This window comes from Pongo abelii, chromosome 19 (assembly GCF_028885655.2).
Source record: "Pongo abelii isolate AG06213 chromosome 19, NHGRI_mPonAbe1-v2.0_pri, whole genome shotgun sequence".
NCBI classification, from domain to species: Eukaryota; Metazoa; Chordata; class Mammalia; order Primates; family Hominidae; genus Pongo; species Pongo abelii.
The window spans coordinates 43,195,922-43,215,050 of NC_072004.2; the positions used below are offsets into that span (position 1 = coordinate 43,195,922).

The 19,129-nt window shown below is 56.7% G+C and overlaps 1 protein-coding gene across 17 annotated transcripts in view; it reads right to left on the reverse strand.

The window, feature by feature from the left end:
• MYO18A (myosin XVIIIA) overlaps positions 1 to 19,129 on the reverse strand; it is a 105,909-nt gene that overhangs the window by 23,562 nt on the left and 63,218 nt on the right. For all 17 annotated transcript variants that reach the window (XM_063718066.1, XM_024234823.3, XM_063718067.1 and 14 more), the window contains 14 exons: positions 17,825 to 18,001; positions 17,512 to 17,602; positions 17,061 to 17,253; positions 16,165 to 16,251; positions 13,877 to 14,018; positions 13,582 to 13,741; positions 12,556 to 12,742; positions 11,979 to 12,222; positions 9,181 to 9,290; positions 5,704 to 5,769; positions 1,721 to 1,849; positions 912 to 1,055; positions 445 to 534; positions 194 to 313 (listed from right to left, as the gene is read on the reverse strand). In XM_063718066.1, the coding sequence (XP_063574136.1) occupies positions 194 to 313; positions 445 to 534; positions 912 to 1,055; positions 1,721 to 1,849; positions 5,704 to 5,769; positions 9,181 to 9,290; positions 11,979 to 12,222; positions 12,556 to 12,742; positions 13,582 to 13,741; positions 13,877 to 14,018; positions 16,165 to 16,251; positions 17,061 to 17,253; positions 17,512 to 17,602; positions 17,825 to 18,001 (1,940 nt within the window). The remainder of the gene's footprint in view (positions 1 to 193; positions 314 to 444; positions 535 to 911; positions 1,056 to 1,720; positions 1,850 to 5,703; positions 5,770 to 9,180; positions 9,291 to 11,978; positions 12,223 to 12,555; positions 12,743 to 13,581; positions 13,742 to 13,876; positions 14,019 to 16,164; positions 16,252 to 17,060; positions 17,254 to 17,511; positions 17,603 to 17,824; positions 18,002 to 19,129) is intronic.

Sequence of the window (19,129 nt, forward strand, 5' to 3'; positions counted from 1 at the left end):
GGGTTTCAGGGTGTGCCATTCCGTCCCCTCATACCCACTCCCCGAACCACACAGACCATGATCACATGCTTACCCAGGGCAGATAGGGATGCTGGGCTAGGGGTGAAGATGCCAACTGTCTTTGGGGGGAACCAATGGACACTGGGGTATGGCAGTCACCAGCCTGCTGTTCTCACCTAGGCCCTGCCCTCACCTGCAGTTCCTTCATCTCCTTCTCAGCCCGGAGCCTCTCTGCTGTCTCCGCGTCCAGCAGCTGGGAGGCGGACTCTCCTGTGTTACGCTCATCTGTCAGCTCCGATGTCAGCTCTGAGATCTGGGTTTGGGGGTAGGGAGTCACCACCAGTTGAAGTGCCTGCCTCACTCAGCCAGAACACCTGGGGGACCTGCAGGGGCTGGGTCTCCCTGCAGCCATGACCAGTCAGTGTGGTGCCAGGAGTCACTCACCCGGCTCTCCAGCCGGTCACTGTTGAGCCGCAGCTCGTTCCTCTCCTTCTCTACCTTCTCGAGCTTGCTCCGCAGCTGCTGGATCTCCTCCTAGGGTGGACCAAAGAGGGCAAAGTAAGCCAAAGGCACTGCGAGGGGTTGGGGCCCTGGGTCTGCACCCCTGTAGTGAACAAAGCTGATGAAGCTTGGGCCAGGACACCATGGGGGAGGCATGTCCCCAATAGCTGAGCCACTGCCTCCCAGGAATCCTGTCCCTAGACCCTTCCCAATAAGCTAGGGATGCCCAAGATTTTATCGTAAGAGGCTGCCCAGGGGCTCAGCCAGCACCCCGGGGGAAATCTTCTGTTTGATGAGCACATTTCAAGGATGCCAGCTCTCTGGACTAAACGAAGAAGCGCCTGGAAGCCCAAGATAAACAGGCAAGGCTTCCTCCTACCCAGACTTGGCCCTCCCAGGCTGTCACATACGTCTTTGTTCCGGATCTGCTCCTCTGACAGCTGTACTTCGATGAGGGGCCTCACTGTGGTAAAGAGCTTCCACCAGAGCCAGTCCTTCACCCCTTTGTTCTTCTTGATGTTCTTCTGTACACAGCGAATGGCCAGGTCCTGGATCTGCAGGTGGGGTGGGGGTGGCGCACAGCGGGGCTCTCAGTCACCCTGGCCAAGCTCAGCCTGGGATCCTCCCCACCACCAGCACAGGCTCCCAGGGCTGCTCCTCTGGCCCCCTGACCCCGAGTCAGATACTTCCCATGCTCCCCCTTGCCCCAGGCTCCCTCCATCCCTCAGAGGGTGGGCAGCACAGAACCCAGCCCTGGGAGCACTGCGCTGGGCACTAGCCACTCCGCTGCCATTAGGAATAATTTCATCTGCTTTATTTGCTGCCTGATTATTTCCAGCACCCTGGCCTAGCTGTGCTATAAAACCTAATCTTGCTGAAACACAAGAGGTGGCAGTGCTGGCTGTTTTATGGACTTGCTAATAAGAAAAGGAGTCGCTGACACAGCTCCTTAATCTTCATGGAGCAGCCTATGATCCAGAGCCCACCTTTGCCTGGGCCCTGATTCCCCTACCACTCAACAAAGCTCTCCAACCAGGCCCCTTCGCTGGGCACACCAGCACACTTGCTGGCACCAGGGAGTTGCCTGTTCTCCACCCTGGCTCAGGACATGGTGCCCTGGGAGGTTCCTGCCTCTTCTCCCCCTTATAGCCCCCACCCCAGGAACTTGGCTGTGCCCATCTAGGTTGGGGAGGGGGAGGGGATGTCCCTAGAGCAGCACCTTTCTCTTCTTGAAGTGCTGGCGGGCCAGGTAGCCCCTGCAGGCTGCTTGGAACAGGGTTAGGTTCCTGCTGGTTTGTTCATCCCGCTGCTCCTCCAGCCGTGCCAAGGTGCCCGCCCGGAAGAACACCTGTGAAAAAGCAGGCCAGGTGAAGGCAGGAGACTGGGCCAGCCCGGCAGAGGAAAGGGAGGAAAGGGAGGGAAGGTGAGGAACTGGAGAAACAAGCAGGCCAGGGAGTACAGCCCTTGGCTTGGGAAGAGCCTCAAAATCCAATTGTCCAAGAGAGGAGGGGAGGAGCAGGAAGAGGCCCTGGGAAGGTTGAGGGAGAAGGGGCTGGGGAGGTTTTGGCAGGGGAGGAGTAAGGTGTGAAATTTAACTTCAAAGAGAGATGAAAGGAGAGGGAAGGTAAAAGGAAGATACCTGGGGCAAGCAAGGAAATGGAGCAGTCATTGGTCAAACAGGGAGGGGGCGTCCTGCCACATCTGTGAGGGCTTCCTCACCCAGGACTGCCAGCAACCCTGTCAATGCCCCCTGTGCCCACAGCCCACTGCAGGGCCCAATCTGGGCTCCAGCCCAGCCCCCTCTGACTCCCAACTGCTGGGATCAGGGGGGTGGATGCTGGAGGATGTCTGCGTGAGAAGCAGCGCTGGGGAGCAGCGTGCAGAGGAAAAGCGGGGAGAATGGGAAGGGGGGTGGTGGGAAGCTCCTGCCTTCTCCTCCCCCTCCCTGCTAGTTTCATTTCAGATGGTCTCCTCTTTCATGTGCCACCCCCCAACACACACCCAAGTTTCACCTTCTCATGAAGAAGCCAGTGAGGTGGGCGGGGGTTGGCCCAGCTGAGGGACCTGTCATACAGGTTTGGGGGCTGGAGGGCAGGCATGTGCAGAACCAGCTGGGTGCCCCCACACCCGGCCTTTCCGTAACACTCTGTGCTGCCCTGAGATAGGGCTCGGTAAAATTTGCCACACACCACAAAGGGGAGTGTGTGTGAAACAGGAAGGGTCGGGTGAAAAAAATGACTCTGTATCCATGAGAGTGGACAGAGACACCTAGGTATAGGCCTACCTCCATCTGGCACAGAACACAGAAAATTCCTTTTTGTGGGGCAAAGAGAAGATGTGAACATGATGGGAAACACAGGTTACATAAATGCACTCAGAGCCAACAGACACAGTATCCCAAGGCCCCCTTCAGCAAAGATGCAAAGAGAGGGCCTAAACTTTCTGCTGAGAAAGCTCTGCCTCTGGCGACTCCACAGAAACCTGGTCCCCTGAGGCTGGCCTTGGAAAAAGCCAGCTCAGTCCTTTGTGACACTTCCCTAAATCCCACCATCGAACATGGGGTTTCCCATGGGTCTTAAGTTCTACCTGAGCCTCAATTTCTTTTCTTTAAATTTATTTTGAACAGTCTTGCTCTGTCACCCAGGCTGGAGTAAAGTGGTGTGATCATGGATCACTGCAACCTCTACCTCCCAGGCTTAAGCTATCCTCCCACCTCAGCCTCCCCAGTAGCTGGGACTACAGGTGTGCACCACCATTCCCAGCTAATTTTTTTATTTTTTGTAGAGATGGGGTCTACCTATGTTGCCCAGGCTGGTCTTGAACTCCTGGCATCAAGTAATCCTCCTGCCTCAGCCTCCCAAAGTACTGATTACAGACATGAGCTGCCGTGCCTGGCTGCTCAATTTCTTTCTTTCTTTTTTTGGAGACAGAGTCTTGCTCTGTCACCCAGGCTGGAGTGCAGTGGTGCAATCTCTGCTTACTGCAACCTCCACCTCCTGAGCTCGAGCGATTCTCATGCCTCAGCCTCCCGAGTAGCTGGGACTACAGGTGCCCGTCACCATGCCCAGATACTTTTTTTGTATTTCAGTAGAGATGGGGTTTCACCATGTTACCCAGGGTGGTCTCAAACTCCTGGGCTCAGGCAATCTGCCCACCTCAGCCTCCCAAAGTGGTAGGATTGCAGGCGTGAGCCACCACGCCTGGCCCCCAGCTGCTTAACTTCATATAATGTGCAAGCCTGAAATCCTGCTGGGGGTAAGGAATATCCAAGTCCCGCCGGGGGACAGCAAACACACCTGGTTAGGACACATAGCCACCTGACCAGGGCAGAAGTGAGGTGCTGGAGTGGGGGGTGGATAATGGCCCAGAGACACAATGAGAAGAGAAAGAATGGTCTAGAGGCCAAAGCAGTGAGCCTCAAATCTCTCTTGAACATTTGCGGTGTTAAGGGTCCTTTTGGGTATTGGGTGAAAGCTCAGGGCCATCTCCTCCCCAGAATACACATTCATACAAATTTTACAATGTCAGGAGGCTCTGAGCCCCCCAAAGTCCTTATTGAAACTCTCAGGGTCCCATGGCTCAGATGAAGACCCCCCTCCTCTGAAGCAATGTGACACACAGGGAATTCTCGCTCATGAGTCAGTGTTAACCAGAGCCTAGACGACCTGAACTTTCTTTCCCAAACTAGATGTGAGCAGGCACCCAATGTTGGCCCAGCTCTGCCCTTGAGTGACAGTGGGCCCTGGGGCTTGCCTGCCTCAGCCGGGCACCTGGCATGGCTCAGGACGACAGAAGGTCTGAGATGGCAGCTGGGAAGAGGATCAGCCTGTACAGGCCCTTTCCTGCCCTGCCCGAGATAAGCCTGGGAACCCAGGCATGGGCTGGAGGAGGTGCCATCCCCAATGGCAGCCAGCAGCAGCTCAGCCTGCTTGAGAGGCAGGAACCTGGCGGGAAAGACCAGGGTGAGTGGACCCAGGGAGAGACCCTGCAGCTGAAGCAATTCCTGACAGCAGACAGCCCTAGGCAGGGGCCCAGCTGGCAGCCCCAGCTTAAAAAAGCAGGAGGAGGAGAACAGACAGAGAGAAAAGAGCTGAACCAGACACAGAGGTAGACAAAGCAGTGACACAAACCAGAAAATGACACAGAAACAGGATGAGACACAAAGACACAGAGAACAAGGAGAGAAACAGAAAAACAGAACTAGAAACCAAGGAATAGAGACCAGCAGGGACTGCTGGGGCCAAAGGGAAAGCCAGAAACGGCAGAAGCAAAGATGGGAAGATGCAAAGACACAGAGATGGGAGTGACTGACAGTGAGGGAGGGCAGGAGGAGCCAGGAAAGTGACTCAACATGCAGGGCCGAGAGGACCAAGCTCACAGGACAAGTGAGACTCAAGCCTCTACAAGCACCTCCTTCCACCGCACACGCCCCATGGGGCCCTGCAACCCAGAGTTCCTTCCCTCTCTGCCGGCAGACAACCGGTCCAGAACCCTCTCTGGCTCTCCACTGGCCTCCTTTCCACCCTGGCCCTGGGGCGCACATGTGGGTTCCACCTGTCCAAGCTTCCCAGGCTTGGAAGAGAGGGGCATGCAGGGCTTCCTGCCTGTGGGAGGAATGCTCAGCTGACCCTTTGGTGAGGAGTGACGCGGCAGACTGGCACCCAGGGGCCGGCGTGCCTGCATTTTACGCATGGCGTTCCATTCAGATGAGGAATTCGGCCTGTGGGCAGGTGGAGGTGGCACAGCCTCACCATGTCCTGCTTGCTCTCTGGAACCCAGCAGCCCCAGATAACTCTCCACAGGGGCTCTAGCCAAGGCCTCCTGCCTCTTCCAGCCCACATCCTCTGGGTCCAGCCCTCCTGTCTCCCCCCACTCCCCACACCAGGACTCGGGCCAAGTTCAGGGCCACCTTCCACCCACTCTCTCCTGACATCACAGAGGTGTTCCTGGCACTGAACAAGCCAGTTATCCAGAAGGAAGGAAAGCCAGGTTGCTGCATCTGAAACCTCTAGCTCCCTGGCCCCTGGCCCTGAAGGGGGCAGCCCCTGAGTGGCTGGGCGGGGTGAAGCTGGGGGACAAGACTCAGAGGGCGCCAGGAGACTGGTGATGTCTGGCTGAGCAAGGAGAACAGGAGGAGTGGGCCAGCCACCTGACAGGGGCCCCTGGAGTGAGGCCCGACTGCCCTCCTGTGGGACAACTCACCCGGCTCAGGCCCATGCAGCAGCTGCTCTTCTCCAGATCCAAGCACTCCAGCAGCTCCTCCACTGCCTGTGGAGAGAGGCCTCCGTCAGGCAGCCCGCCTGGGCCTCCCCTCGCCATGCAGGGCTTCCTCCAGGCCCTTGGCCCTTCCCCTCCCTCCTCCTAGACAGTCTGTTATTCATGCACTTGCGTGGGCTTCCTCAGTGTCAGGCACTGGGTTGGACTCTGGGGACACAGAGATGACTACAAGAGGAACAAACCGTCTTGCTGGGGAGCAAAGCAAGTGAAATAGTGCAGTGCCCACAGGAGGTGGCACCTACGCAAGGCACCTCAGACAGCTCTTGGTTGTGCTGAGAACTTACGATACAAGTGAGAATTCACTGGACAAAGTAGGGGAGAGGGCATTTCAGGCAGAGGAACCAGTGTATGCAAAGGCCTGGGAGCACAAGACAGCAAAATGCACTGAGGAAACTCCAAGTCGCTCACTGGAACTGGGGGGTGGGTAGTGAAGGTGCAACTAGAGAGGAGGCTGAAGCCAAAGCATGTGGAGCCCCATGTGCTTCGGGAGCCCCTGAAAGGTTCTCTTAGGGATGGGCATGATCAGGTCTGCATTGGTAGAGGTCTCACTGGCAAATGGGTAGATGGATGGAGACCCACCCCACTTAGGCAGTAATCCACAGGAAGGGAGGCTAGAGCCTGGCCCAAGGGAAAGAGAAGAGGAGAACATGCAGCAGGTGTTAAGGAGACAGAGCCTTGCTGGATACGGGGATAGGGTATGTAAGGAGGAATCTAGGGCTATACTGAGATTTCCGATTTACGTAACTAAGCAGATAATGATGCCATTCCCCAAGGTAGGGAATATAAGAGAAAGAGGCAGCTTGTGGGGAGAGAGAATGAGTTTGGTTTGAACAAGCTGAGTCTGAGAGGCCATAAGGGATAGGGGTAGAGAAGTCCAGAAGGCAGCCAGATAGAAATGTATGCCTGGAGCTCAGGAGAGAGGCCTGGGCTAGAGATATTGATTTGGGAGTCATCAATATATATGTGATAATTGAAGTGATGAGTGTGAATGAGGATGGCCAGGAAGAGGGTGCAAAATAGAAAATACATATGGCCAAGCACAGAGTCCTGAGGAAGACACCTCTTTACTTCAGGGGCAAGTGGAAAAGAGGACCTCAGAGGGTGAACAGAGTCAAGCGGGAAACCAGGAGTGGCAGCAAAGAGGCCCAGGAGAGAATGTCTCAGAAAGAACGGAGCCCCATGCTGCTAAGAATTCAAGTAACAGAGGGATAGAAGTGCCAGTTGGGCCAGGCGCGGTGGCTCACGCCTGTAATCCCAGCACTTTGGGAGGCTGAGGTGGGTGGATCACGAGGTCAGGAGATCGAGACCATCCTGGCTAACACGGTGAAACCCCATCTCTACTAAAAATACAAAAAATTAGCCGGACGTGGGCCTGTAGTCCCAGCTACTTGGGAGGTTGAGGCAGGAGAATTGCGTGAACCTGGGAGGCGGAGCTTGCAGTGAGCTGAGATCGCGCCACTGCACTCCAGCCTGGGCGACAGGACGAGACTCCGTCTCAAAAAAAAAAAAAGAAAAGTGCCAGTTGGCTCTGGCAATATGGAGGGCGTGAGGGATGAGAAGACCAGTGCCAGGGCATCAGGGAGAGGGACCAGGCAGCCATGGGCGGTGAGGGTAGCAGGAGGAAAGCCCAGGGCAGGCAAGAGGCAGAGCACAGTCCAGGGAGACCATGACAGAGGTGACAGAGGCTCCTTCCAGAGCGCAAAACCTGCAGGTCTGTGGGGAGTTTCTCCATGGAGAGAAAAGGGCCAGGAGAAAAGGAGATGCCAGAGTAAAAAGAGAGAGAAGTGAATTCACGCTGATGGAATGGGTCTCTGGGGAGACCCAAGGAAACGGACTCCAAGGCATAGGATCAAGGGACTGGACGAGAGGGACCCTCCCCACCAAGACAGAAGGGGTACGGGAAGAAGGAGGCCGAGGAAGAGAGGGTTGCAGGAAGCAGAAGAAGCTGGAGCCTGATGTCCTGAGATCTGAAGGCTGGGCATCTGCTGGTAAGGTGAGCCAGGAAGGTGGGGTGAGGAGGATTTGAGAAGAAAGATGGAGAATGCAATAGCAGACAGGAAGCCTGGAGTCATGGCCAGATAAGGAGGGGACATCTAGAAGACTTGCTGGTCCCCCCGAGGGCCCACCAAAGGCTGAAGACCATGAACCTGTAGGAAGTCAAGTCCACAAAGTTGTATAATTTTCTCCCACCACCCTTGGAAGCCCAAAGCAAGGAGTGCAGACACCCAGAGGCTGGCGCTTCGGTGGGAGCTGGACAGGCCAGGTGCTGTGGGAGGCTCAGGAGGGCTGAGGGCAAGGGAGGCTGAGTGACTGCAGAGTGAACCATGGAAAAGGAGACAATTCACAGAGAAATGGAGTGTGATTCAGAAAGAGAGGTTCTGATGGAGCCAGAGAGCGGGTGTCCTGAGGGGAAGAGAGGAGTGGGACCAGCAGGCAGGAGGCTGTGGTCAGAGAAGACCATGCTGGGATTTCTGATTTTGAAGGTGGGGCATTTCCAGAGCTGATGAGGTACTGGTGTAGCCACAGGTGGGAGGCTGGAATGGAGGCTGAGGGCCCGTGAGAAGGGGGCGTGGGACGGGCATCTATGTCCACACGAGGTTGCCCAGGACACCAGCAGGCCAAAGGATGGAGGGAAGTTCTTCCGAGCCCCCTCCATGAATTCAGGTCTTTAAGGCAGGGGTGGAGGGGCAGGGGGGCACACACAGAGACAGGCTGGGCACTCTGTGGGCTTTCTGCCCCATTCTGCAGCATCCCCTCCATTTAGGGAAGCCATCCTAAGGTCTGAGGTGCTTTCAGAATTGGGCTGGGTGCCTGAGGCCCAAGCACAGTAAAGGAGGGGTCCTCTGCTCTGGGAGCCCTGTGACTGTCTAAGGGGCTGCCTCTGGGGCTCAAGGTGATAGCCCAGACGGGCAGGGACACCTCTTTCGCAGCCACGAGTTCACCAACCAGGGCCGGCAAACGGCCTGGCAGCCTATGTTAACCTGGCACCACGGAGGTCTCGCCATATCCACCTTCCTTCTAGGAGGAATGTTCGCCCAGCCCTGGACAGCTTCCTGCTTCAGGAACCAGTCCCTGACATGGGGGCCCAGGTGCCATCAGTGGGGCTCCCAAAGCACTAATAATTCTCACGCACCCTCAGTGCGCCCAGGCCCTGCTCGCTCCTGGATGATTGTCTGGCTCACCAGCAAGCAGACACCCCCAGCTCAGGCCTCCAAGGAGGGGGTGGCTCTTCTCCAGCTCCTATGGTCTGGGCCCCAGGACACAGCTGGGTGCTTCCAAAACTGGGAGTCTGAGCAGGGCCAGATGAGCTGTCTCCAGGGAAGGGAAGGCAGACGAGTCTGGAAAGGGCAGCTGCTTGAGGGGCCTGGGCAGAGGGAGAGCGGTCTGGGGACCTGGACCTACCCGCCTTTCATCCACCACGATGTAGTTACGCCCGTGTTTCTTGGTCAGATGCGGGGCCAGGACGTCAAAGCGGCGTCGGAACTCAGAAAACACCATGTGGTCAGGGTAACCTAGAGAGAGCAGCCCAGAGCCAGGCCTGTCAACGCCGCCTGCTGCCAGCACACCCCAGTAGCCACTGTACCTGGGCAGTCAGTGGAGAGTCACCAAAAGGGAAGAAACTGTAGGGGATAGGGAGCCTGTGGTTGAAGGCAGGCCTAGAAAGGAGAGGGGGGAGGCAGGGAAGAGGAAGAGGAGGCCAGGAGGACAATCAGGCCTGCTCCACAGGGGGATAGGAAGGCCCGAAAAAGGAACAGCCTCCTTCAGAGAGAAGTAAGCTCCTAGTTAGTGAGGTATGCAAATGGGGGGTTGTGGGGTAGCTGACCAGCTGGGAGGAAGGCTACGTCCCAATCCCCAAGATGCTTTCCAGCCCTCCAAATCTATGCCTCAGTGATAACCCAGACAAAATAATGTCTTATGGTCTTAAAAGAAAAAAAAAAAAAAAAAAAAGGACACCAGGCCAGGCATGGTGGCTCATGCCTGTAATCCTAACACTTTGGGAGGCCAAGGTGGGAGGATCACTTGAGGCCAGGAGTTTAGACAAGCCTGGCCAGCATGGTGAAACTCCGTCTCTACTAAAAGTACAAAAAAGTAAGCCAGGTATGGTGGTGCATGCCTGTAGTCCCAGCTACTCGGGAGGCCGAGGCAGGAGAATCGCTTGAACTCAGCAGGCGGAGGCTGCAGTGAGCCAAGATCACACCACTGCACTCCAGCCTGGGAGACAGAGCAAGACTCTGTCTCAAAAAAAAAAAAGGCACCAGAGAGTAGCTGAGAGGAATCGTGCATTGGCTAGGTGCTGGATTCCTGGCTCTGCCTCTTAGGATCATGTGACCTTGGGCCAGTCACTCAACCTCTCTGAGCCTCAGTTTCTTCACCTTTAAACAGGGGCCCTCGCACTTATCTCGCATGGTAGTCATGGAGATTAAATGAGAAACCAGGTAAAAAAGCACAGTGTGACTCACTTGGTTGGCATTTAATAAACACTCCTTTTCCCCTCTGTCCACTGAAGCAGGACATGAGAAAGGCCGCCCTCCTTGCCTCACCCTGACCTTGAGTCCTAGGCCAGGTGACCAAAAAGACTTGTAGATTCTCTTTCCCTGAAGAGTGTCTGGGCTTCAGGTCAGGGGAGGTGTGACCTGACTTTTGGCTTGGAGCAAAGTGGCTTTTGGCTTGGAGCAAGGTCAGAGAAGTGGCTAGCAGGAGGTGACCCCAAGTCACCCTGATCTTACCAGAGCCCAGGGTGGAGGGCCACGAACTCCACTCCCACAAAATCACAGAGTTTCAAACCAGAAAGGGATCTTAAACCAGATCCGACTCATCTTTCAGACACAGAAACGGAGGCCTTGGGAGGAGCGACTGGCTTGCTCAAGGTCACAGAGGCTGCCACTGGGGGCAGAACTGGCTTCCAAACCTGGACTCCTGACAGCTAGCCAAGGGCTCGCTCCACAGCAATGATGGGCTAGCTGGCTCTGGGAAACCCTCCAGCTGGGAGGTGAGGCTGATGCATGTGCCTGATAATTGAAACAGGAGGTGGGGGCTGCTGAGGGGCCAAGACAAAGTGAGCTATTGATTGTATCTGAATTGCAATTAAATTGATGGGCCAGGATAGCAGGTCTGGACGCCTGGCATCTTAATTAATCATCAGTGCTATCGTCGGTGGCTGGGGGCCGGGTGAGGGAAGGGGGGCCTACCGCTGCTGGCCTCATCGATCTGCTTGTTTGAGCAAAGCACATTGATTTTGGTTCAGAGCGGTAACAATCTGGTTTTGAAATAATAAACACCAACTCCATATCAAGACGTGGGGACAGATCAATGATTTATTTAGAGCAGGGCAGGGAGCCTGTTTCCTGGCTTGGGCTGCTAAGGAAAAGTTTTGGTGCCCATGGGAATGCCTGAAGGGGACCTGGCTGTGGGAGGGTGGGACCCTATCTGCTCTTCTAGTGAAGGAGAAAAACAGCAGAAACCCAGCAACTCATAACTTCTCAGGCAAAAAACAAAAGAACAAAAAAAAAAAAACCCACCCTACTTGAGAGACATGAGACATGACTCCACAGCCAGCCTGCCCGGTCAAATCCCGCTCTGCCACTCAGGAGCTGTGTGACCTTGGGCAAGCTACTTAACCTCTCTGAGCCTCAGTCTCCTCATCTGGAATGATAGCAGTGTGCTATCCCGGCCCCCAGCCACCAACGATAGCTTCTAAGGACTCTAAGTAACCACTAATACTATCATCCTCTCTGTCTCCTCCTTTAGATGGGTCCATAAAAAAGGGTCTGTCTGGCCTTTCTTGGGAATTTTAAGTACTTCAGAAAGATTTAGCACCTCATTTCTCACTGGGCAGATGGCTCCGAAAGGGCACTGGGTTTGCTGCTGTGGGCAAGGTTGAACTGTCCAAACTAGGGACGTGGGGAGAAAGGGAGCTGTGGACAAATAACAAGGTGCGGGGTGGAGCTGGGAAGGGAGGGGGATGAAGAGAACTGAATATGGAGGGGAGAGGAGGAGGCGGGGACTCTGCAGGATGGAAAGAAATGGAGAAAGGAGGGGGCCGTGGGCTGGGAGAGACGAGCAGAGACCAGAGCAGAAAGGATCGTGAGGAAAGACAGGAGCAGCCCCACTGCAGCCCACGGGTCCCAGGTGGGAGGTGGGGCCGGGCAGGGCCAGCTCTGGAAAAGAGAGCCCAGAGTGGAGAGGAAAGGAGGCCCCACCTTGGCGGTACATGCGCATGGCATCGAGCAGGCGGGAGCCGCGGAGCTGGGTGCGGAGCAGGGGCACGTCGAGCTGCAGGAGCCCAGCCTCGCAGTGGTCTCCCGAGGGCAGATCCAGCTCACTGCTGCTGCTGACTCGGCGGGAGGAGGCGGAACGGGGCTCCCCAGCCCAGCCCTCAGCCACAGGCAGGAAGCAGTGCACAAAATGCAGCTTCGACTTCTTGATGGTGTCGATCAGGGCGTCCTGCCGAGGGGAAGGGATTGCCCTCAGTGGGCTCTAATGGCCTGTGCTCAGAAGAGCAGGGACTGGTGCCAGCGTCTCCACTGCTCACGGGGTAGCAGGGGCCCCAGCACCAGCCAGGACATGCTAAACCTGGACAACTCTGCCCTCGCCGGGCCTGGGTGGGCACTCGCAGGTGGCAGCACTGAAAAGAAGACCCCACCAGCAGCCACTGAGTCACAGCGGGATGCTGAGTGGGCACCAGATGGCCTCAGTGTGCTCGGAGTCCCCAGGCCTGCCTACCAGGGGTAAGGAAGAGTCCCCAGGCCTGCCTGCTGGGGCCCGGCTGGCACTCACCACCTGCAGCTTCATCTGGATGCACAGTGACTTCTTTTTGACAGCCGCCATGCCTGTGGTAAAGGTCTTCCGCATGCTGGTGGCCCGGCGCAGTGCCAGCTGCGAGCCACCCTCCAGGCCCGCGATGGAGCCAGAGAGCACCGTGGCACTGCCTGCGCGGCCCAGAAACAGGTTGCTGATGATTTTTCTGCCGGAGGTGGGAGGATAAGGGAGGAAAAGCAGTCACATCGATGGAGCGGGAAAGGCCGCTCCTCCCCCAAGGCCCCAGAACACCAAAGAGTCCCATTCGGCCACGTCCAGGGGCCCGGCTACCTGAACTGCATGCCCCACACCCTGCAGAGAAACAAACTGTGGAGAAATTTTCAAACAGTAAGGAGAGAAAGCCAGAGGTGGGCAGAAGCCAAGGGGTGGACAGGAATCGGACAGAGGGGAGCGATCTACTCATCTACTTCCCCTCGCCAGGGAGGGCAAAGGGGTGGAAGGGTTTCCAATGTGACAGGAGGGGTTAGGGTTCAACATCTTCCAACATACAATATAACTTATTTATTATGTTTACTGTTCATTATCTGTCTCTCCCATTAGAATGTAAATTCCACAAGGGCAGGGAGTTCAGTTTTGTTCACTATTATCTGCCAAGTACCTAGAAGCCCCTGTCGCAGGGTAGGTGCCCACTAACCATCTTCTGAAGAGTAGAGCGGATGACAGGGCCTGTGGGGCTGGGGGTTCTAAGGCTGCTCAGGGCCTATGGGGCTGGGGGTTTCTAAGGCCACTCCTGCCTTCTTTGACTTGGGGGTGGTGTTCTTCACATTTAAACCACAGGCTCTCCCACCATGTCTGCCTCTCACCTCTACTCCAAGAGACCCCTCCAGCTCCTCAAGGCCAAGTGCCCTAGGCTGTTGCCTCTCAGGAATAAAGGCCATCTACTTTGCTAGTGAGGGGGCCTCTGAGACAACCCCAGGGGGAGGGAGCCCCAAAATCAAAACAGTCCCGGGTACAGGACAGGGGCGGAGGGAGTGGTGGTCTTACTTCTGGGAGTCCTGCAGGAGCCGGGGGGCATTCTGGGTGGCTGGGTTCTGCTTGGTGTAGTTCAGCCAGCCAGTCACGTTGTACTCTACCCAGTTGGTGCCATGGCTGTGGCCCAGGAGAAAGTGGTGTGGTTTGCCGCTGTGCAGAAGGGGGCTTTGGCCTGACGGTGGGAGAAGCAAGATTTAGGTTGTCAGGGCACAGGCACAAAGTGACTCCCCCCTCCCAGGGAGTGCCACCTGGACCCACCTGTGTGTAAGAGGAAGCAGAGGAGCTACCCTCTAGGGATGCCACCTACCTTTTCTGTCACCTTCCTGGGGGCCATAATAGGAGAAAAGGCGCTCCAGGAGGGCGTCCTCACTGGCCCCTGGCACCAGAGCCTCCTCTTCCAATAGCCAGAGCAGGCCCCTCGCCTCGTCTGTGCGGGCCAGTGAGCGGACCTACAGAGAAGGAAGGAAATCCCTCCTTGTCATATGGAGCTGTGGGAAAGGGGCCAGGGTGGTGCTGGGCCCAAACACACCCTACAGAATGCTACACACGTGCACACATGCACGCACACACATGCCGCAGCTCCTGCCGCTCACTGCTGACACCTTGTGGAGGGGGCGGGCAGCCCGGGGAGAGGGGAGCCAAGAAAGCGAGCAGAGGGAAGCCCACAGCAAAAGAGGGTGCTTAGCGCTCCAGTCCAAAGTCACCAAAAGACTGCAGCCTTCCTGCTGGCCCGAGCCCGCGCCCCGAGGCCCTCCTCCACCCCGGTCCCCTCGGAGGTCTCCAGGGACTTGGATGAACCCCATATTGCTCTCACTCCCTGGCAGTGGGATAAAGTCTGGAAGGCCCTGAGCACAAGGGTTGGCCCTAAGGAAGCTGTCAGTAAGTGACAGCCGTGGGGTTAATCCTGGTCTCTGAAAGGAGAGAACCCAGAGGGGGCTCAGATGGCTGCTGGTGGGATCACTGCAGGGTCACTCAAGGGCCAAAAGCATAAGACAGGTGACTTAACGGACGTGGCAGCCAAAACAGGTAGAGGCTGGGGCAAGCTAGAGAGCAAGTATCCCTATCCAAAGGGAAAAACCACCACTGAGCTGCAGCCAACTGCTCTCCTGGAAGAACACTGGCCTAGCATTGATAAACCCTCTGGTTCTTCAAGAGAAGGTAGAAATATTCAATTCTAATTTCCAATATCCCATGAAGGCCAAACAAACTAGGCCTGTGGCCACATCTGGCCTGAAGGTGCCTTTTCTATGGAGTTCCCGCATCTTTCTTGGGCAGGAAGGATGGAACCTTCCCCACACCCTATTCTGGCCTGGCCTTTAGGGGCTGGAGGATAAAAGAAGTGAGAAAAGGGCCGTTTTTCCTCTCTTTGACCCCAGCTGCCTGCATCTCCTCCCCGCAGATGCCCAAGGGAGTTGGCGTGATTACCAGAAGGAAGCAGAATGTGGCCAAAGGCCAAGGCAACTCCAGTGGCAGGCACGGAATAGCAGGAACGAGCAATGAAGCCGTGAGATGGGAAGACAGGCTTGGCATCGAGGGCCCCTTCCCCAGGGGTGCAGCCACCCCATGCCAAGGTCCATTAGTCAGGGGAGACCACAGAAGAGAAAGGAGGGCCAAGCTCTTCCCACACGCTGTCTGACCCCTGCTGCTCATGCTGACATCCCCCCCTCTCACGGGAACCACAACGGTTCTGAGTGAGGCCACCACAGGAGCCCAGGTGTCAGGAAAAGAAAATTCACTTCCCTGGGGAGATGCAGTGCTTGGGCACTTTAAACATCTGTCCCCGGGGGGATACTTACTCTTTCCCAGCCCCACCACTTGTGCAAGCCAAGCAGGGCCTTATGGCAGAGAACAGGGAGGGAGAGGCAGGAATCAAAGCAGAGGAGGGAGGTCGGCAGCCTCGCAAAAGGGCCAGTTCTCCAATAAAGTACCTTATGCAATTTCCCTAATGGCGGACAATCGCCAAATGCCAAGAGTTTGCTAGGCCAGCCAGTCCCCCATCAAGTGCCAAGGTGCCCAGGACACTAGCACAAAGGGTGACAAAGCCTGCCCCCAAAGTTGAGGGGCGAGGGTTCATATCCATGACAGTCCCCCAGAGGGCGTTCGACAGCTTAGCACTGTTTCCCCTGGTAGCGGGAGGCTGGCTCCTGGCCCTGCTCTGTTAGGTTGCACCAGTCCTCTACTTGGGGACAAAGGGAGGGAATGACTGTCCTTGGGGTCTGGGCCCTCGCCACCTGAGAATGGTCACCAGGGCTCCTAGCAGACACACTGGAGGCTTAGCCAGTCACCAGCTGGGGCCTGAGCCTCAGCTGCTGAGAAAGGAGATATGCTTTCCTGCCTGACTGGGACCCCCGTGGGCTGCGGCTCCCCAGGGCACCAGGGCAGAAGAAAGTGCCACCTTCCTGGCCAGACTGCCTGAGTGCTGAGGGGCAGAGCCCCAGTGCCACAGAGTAGTTGGTATCTGGGCATAGCTGCTGGACCCTCCCTCAGCCCACAGTGGCACCGCCGGCAGCGGCTCAGATGGGGAGGGCTCCACCACAGGGAGAGGGGTGGGAAACGAGAGGAAAGGCTTGCCCAAACCCTCTCTGGAGCTCCTACCAGGGACTGATGGGAGGCCTGGTCCACAGCAGCCACAGAGTCATCCGTGGGGGGCTCCAAGTCGTCAAACGCCAGCTCGATGTTCTCCTGGGAAAGAAGGCCGAGCAGTACTGAGCACGGGGGTCACGTTGTGGGGAATAGCCTTGTGAGCAGGCTGGGAAGTGGCTCTGAGATCAGCAAGGCCAATCTCCTTCTGTGCTGTGCAGGAGCTCCCTCCATCATCCCAAATGAAACGGCTCCCAAGGCAACACACTGTATTTTTTGCACAGCTAAAATTCTCAGAACCTCTTTTTATCCTAAGCCAGAGTCACATTCTCATTACTCACGTCAGTTGATTAGGCAACACAGAGCAAGCCCACTCTCAATTTCACACAATCATCCTTGAAACACTTGAAGACAACTGCCATTTTCCTTCTGAATCTTCTCTCACCCCAAATAAATATCCTGACAATTCACTCAACTCACTTCCAGATGAGGCAGGATTTCCAGTTCTCATCCCATCCGGCACACCCTTTTACAGAAGGCACTAAGTCATCACCTGGCACCCTCACAGATCAGGGAAGGGAGACGGGAAGACCAGGCCCAGACACACTTGGAGCAGGAACCACAGAGTGGCACTCACCAGGCCGGGGAGGTGCCTCAAAAGAGGCCAAGGGCGGCCTCCTGGGGGCCCTCAATGCACCTGTAGGCTTCCTGGAGAGTAAACTCTCCACCAAGTAAGAATGTAGCCAAAGCCAGAGGCCAGGGACAAGGGGGCAAGGAACGACTCCTGCTCCAGCGAGCGCAGGAGGACAGAAATGGAGAGTAAGGTGATGCCTTCTGCATCCACAGATGCCCTCGCTGGCGGTGCCAAGGCCAGAATCTGAGGCTAGGTGAGGCCCAGGCCCCAGAGCTACCTCCTTGTATCTTTCCAACTCCTGCACGAAGGTGCGCTCGTGGAAGAGCCTCTGCAGCCGGTCCTGGGTGTAGTTGTGGCACAGCTCCTCAAAGGAGGCTCCGCGGGCTGACCCACCCTGCTCAGGGTTCTGGAAGCCCGGGGTGTCGACAATCATCATGGAGCAGAGTGAGTGCTGGCTGGACTTGAGAGCCCTGGATAGGGACAGCCTGGGTCAGAGCCCCGCTGGTTGGCCCCTGGCACCAGGAAGCCCCACCCTGCCCAAGCCAGACCTCTATCCCTGCCCAGGTGCCCAGGACCCTGGTGGGGAGGGCGTGCTGGCCTTGCTTGTGCCCATGGGACAGGGAGCCCCTGCTGGAGGAGACAGGCTCTGCCTCGGCCAACAAGGCACAAAGGCATCTACTCCACCTCTGCCAAAGCAGGAAAAGCCCTGGGTCCTGCCTGGCACTCACCTGTTCACCAGGGAGACGAGAAGGGTGAAGAGCTCGCTGTAGAGGCCGGCCGCCATGCCCTCAAGGCACTCCAGTGCACTCAGTTTCGGGCCTGTGGGGCAGGGGGAGCAGCGCTATCTCCTTCTCCCCATGGCTCCCCACCTGGGTAAGCCCCTGACCTGCCCAGGGCCCAGTCAGCACGGGGCCTGGGGCGGGGCCTCTGCCACTGACAGAGCATCTGTTCACTCCAGCAGTCCCCTCCCGCCCCAGGGATGGCAGCAAGCCCCGGATAAGGCCTCACGCTTACAACCACCAGCCAAGGGACAAAGGGTACCTGTCCCATCTCCCAGGCAACTCTCCTCGGGGCCCTGGCGGAAGGAGGTGGAGCGCTGCAGGGTGCCACCCTTGTGCTGGTGCTTGAAGATGGCTGAGGACAGCTCCTCCAGGCTGCAGCCCAGTAGGTATGCAGCCTTCTGGGCCCACTCATGGCGGGCAAACTGCTTGCGCCCAGCTGTGGAGTGGAAAAAGGGATCTGGCATCCTGGGTCTTTTTCCTTAGGCCAGCTGATGACCTGATGACCAGCTGATGACTATGCTTCTAGAGGCAAAAACCAGCCCTGATGACACCTGATGGGCTTCAGGCAGAACAGGGGCAGCCAGCAGTGGCCAGCATTTCCTGTGTCCCGTGGGGATGGAGAGAATGAGCAGGTCCTAAAGGAGGAGGTAACTCCACATGCTGCCACCGGAGGGCAACAAACCAGCTGCAAAAATCCCTTTTCAGATGGCTCAGCTCCGGGGGTGCCCAACTAGGGGAAGGGCGGAGTCAGAGGATGAACCAGCCCACCTGGGATGGGCACAAGAACCCTGTGTGCCTGTGGGGGACTTATCTTGAGAGATCGCTTATGCCTCCCCATTCCCTGGGTGCATTAGAACCCTCCCTCTTGCCCCCCGGCATCTGCCAGTGGAGACCACAAACACCCACTGATGGCCCAACAGTGGGGAGGTGAAAAAGCCGCAGGGGAAAGGGAACAGCCCGCACAGACGTATGTGCCTCAGCCAACATGTGTCTAATCACGGCAATTAGGGAAAGCTAACAAGAAACAAGGTTTTACCTTCAGCAGCTTCTGTAAGGCAAAGGACCAGCATGCAGCATGCAAAGAAAAACAGTGTGTTAGCAAACAGTCATCAATGGAGCTCGCCGCCTCGGAGGGACCGTGGGGTGGGGGTGTTGTGAGGATGAGCAGGCAAGAAAACACAACCACAGTCAGACTTGGGACAAACGCACACACACACACACAGTCTCCAGGGAGTATGTTTGTGGGTGTAATCACACTGACACACACAGAAAGAGACCCACAAAGACATTCCTGCATACGTGTGTGCACGCACACACACACATCCCCCCGGAAAACACTGGAAGCTCTGAGGCGCTAACAGACATTGTTTGAGAAGGTCCCTGTGCTGACACCCGGAGCTCTCCGCTTGCAGTTGGGGCTGGGTAGATTAGAGGAAAGCTAGGCTTGTCACTGCCTCAGAGTGAAGCAACTTCCCTCAGCACACAGCCACATGCCTGCCTGCCTGTCCGTCCTCCACATTCTCAAGAAAACTTTTCTAACCTAGAGCCTGGCTCCTCCTGGGCA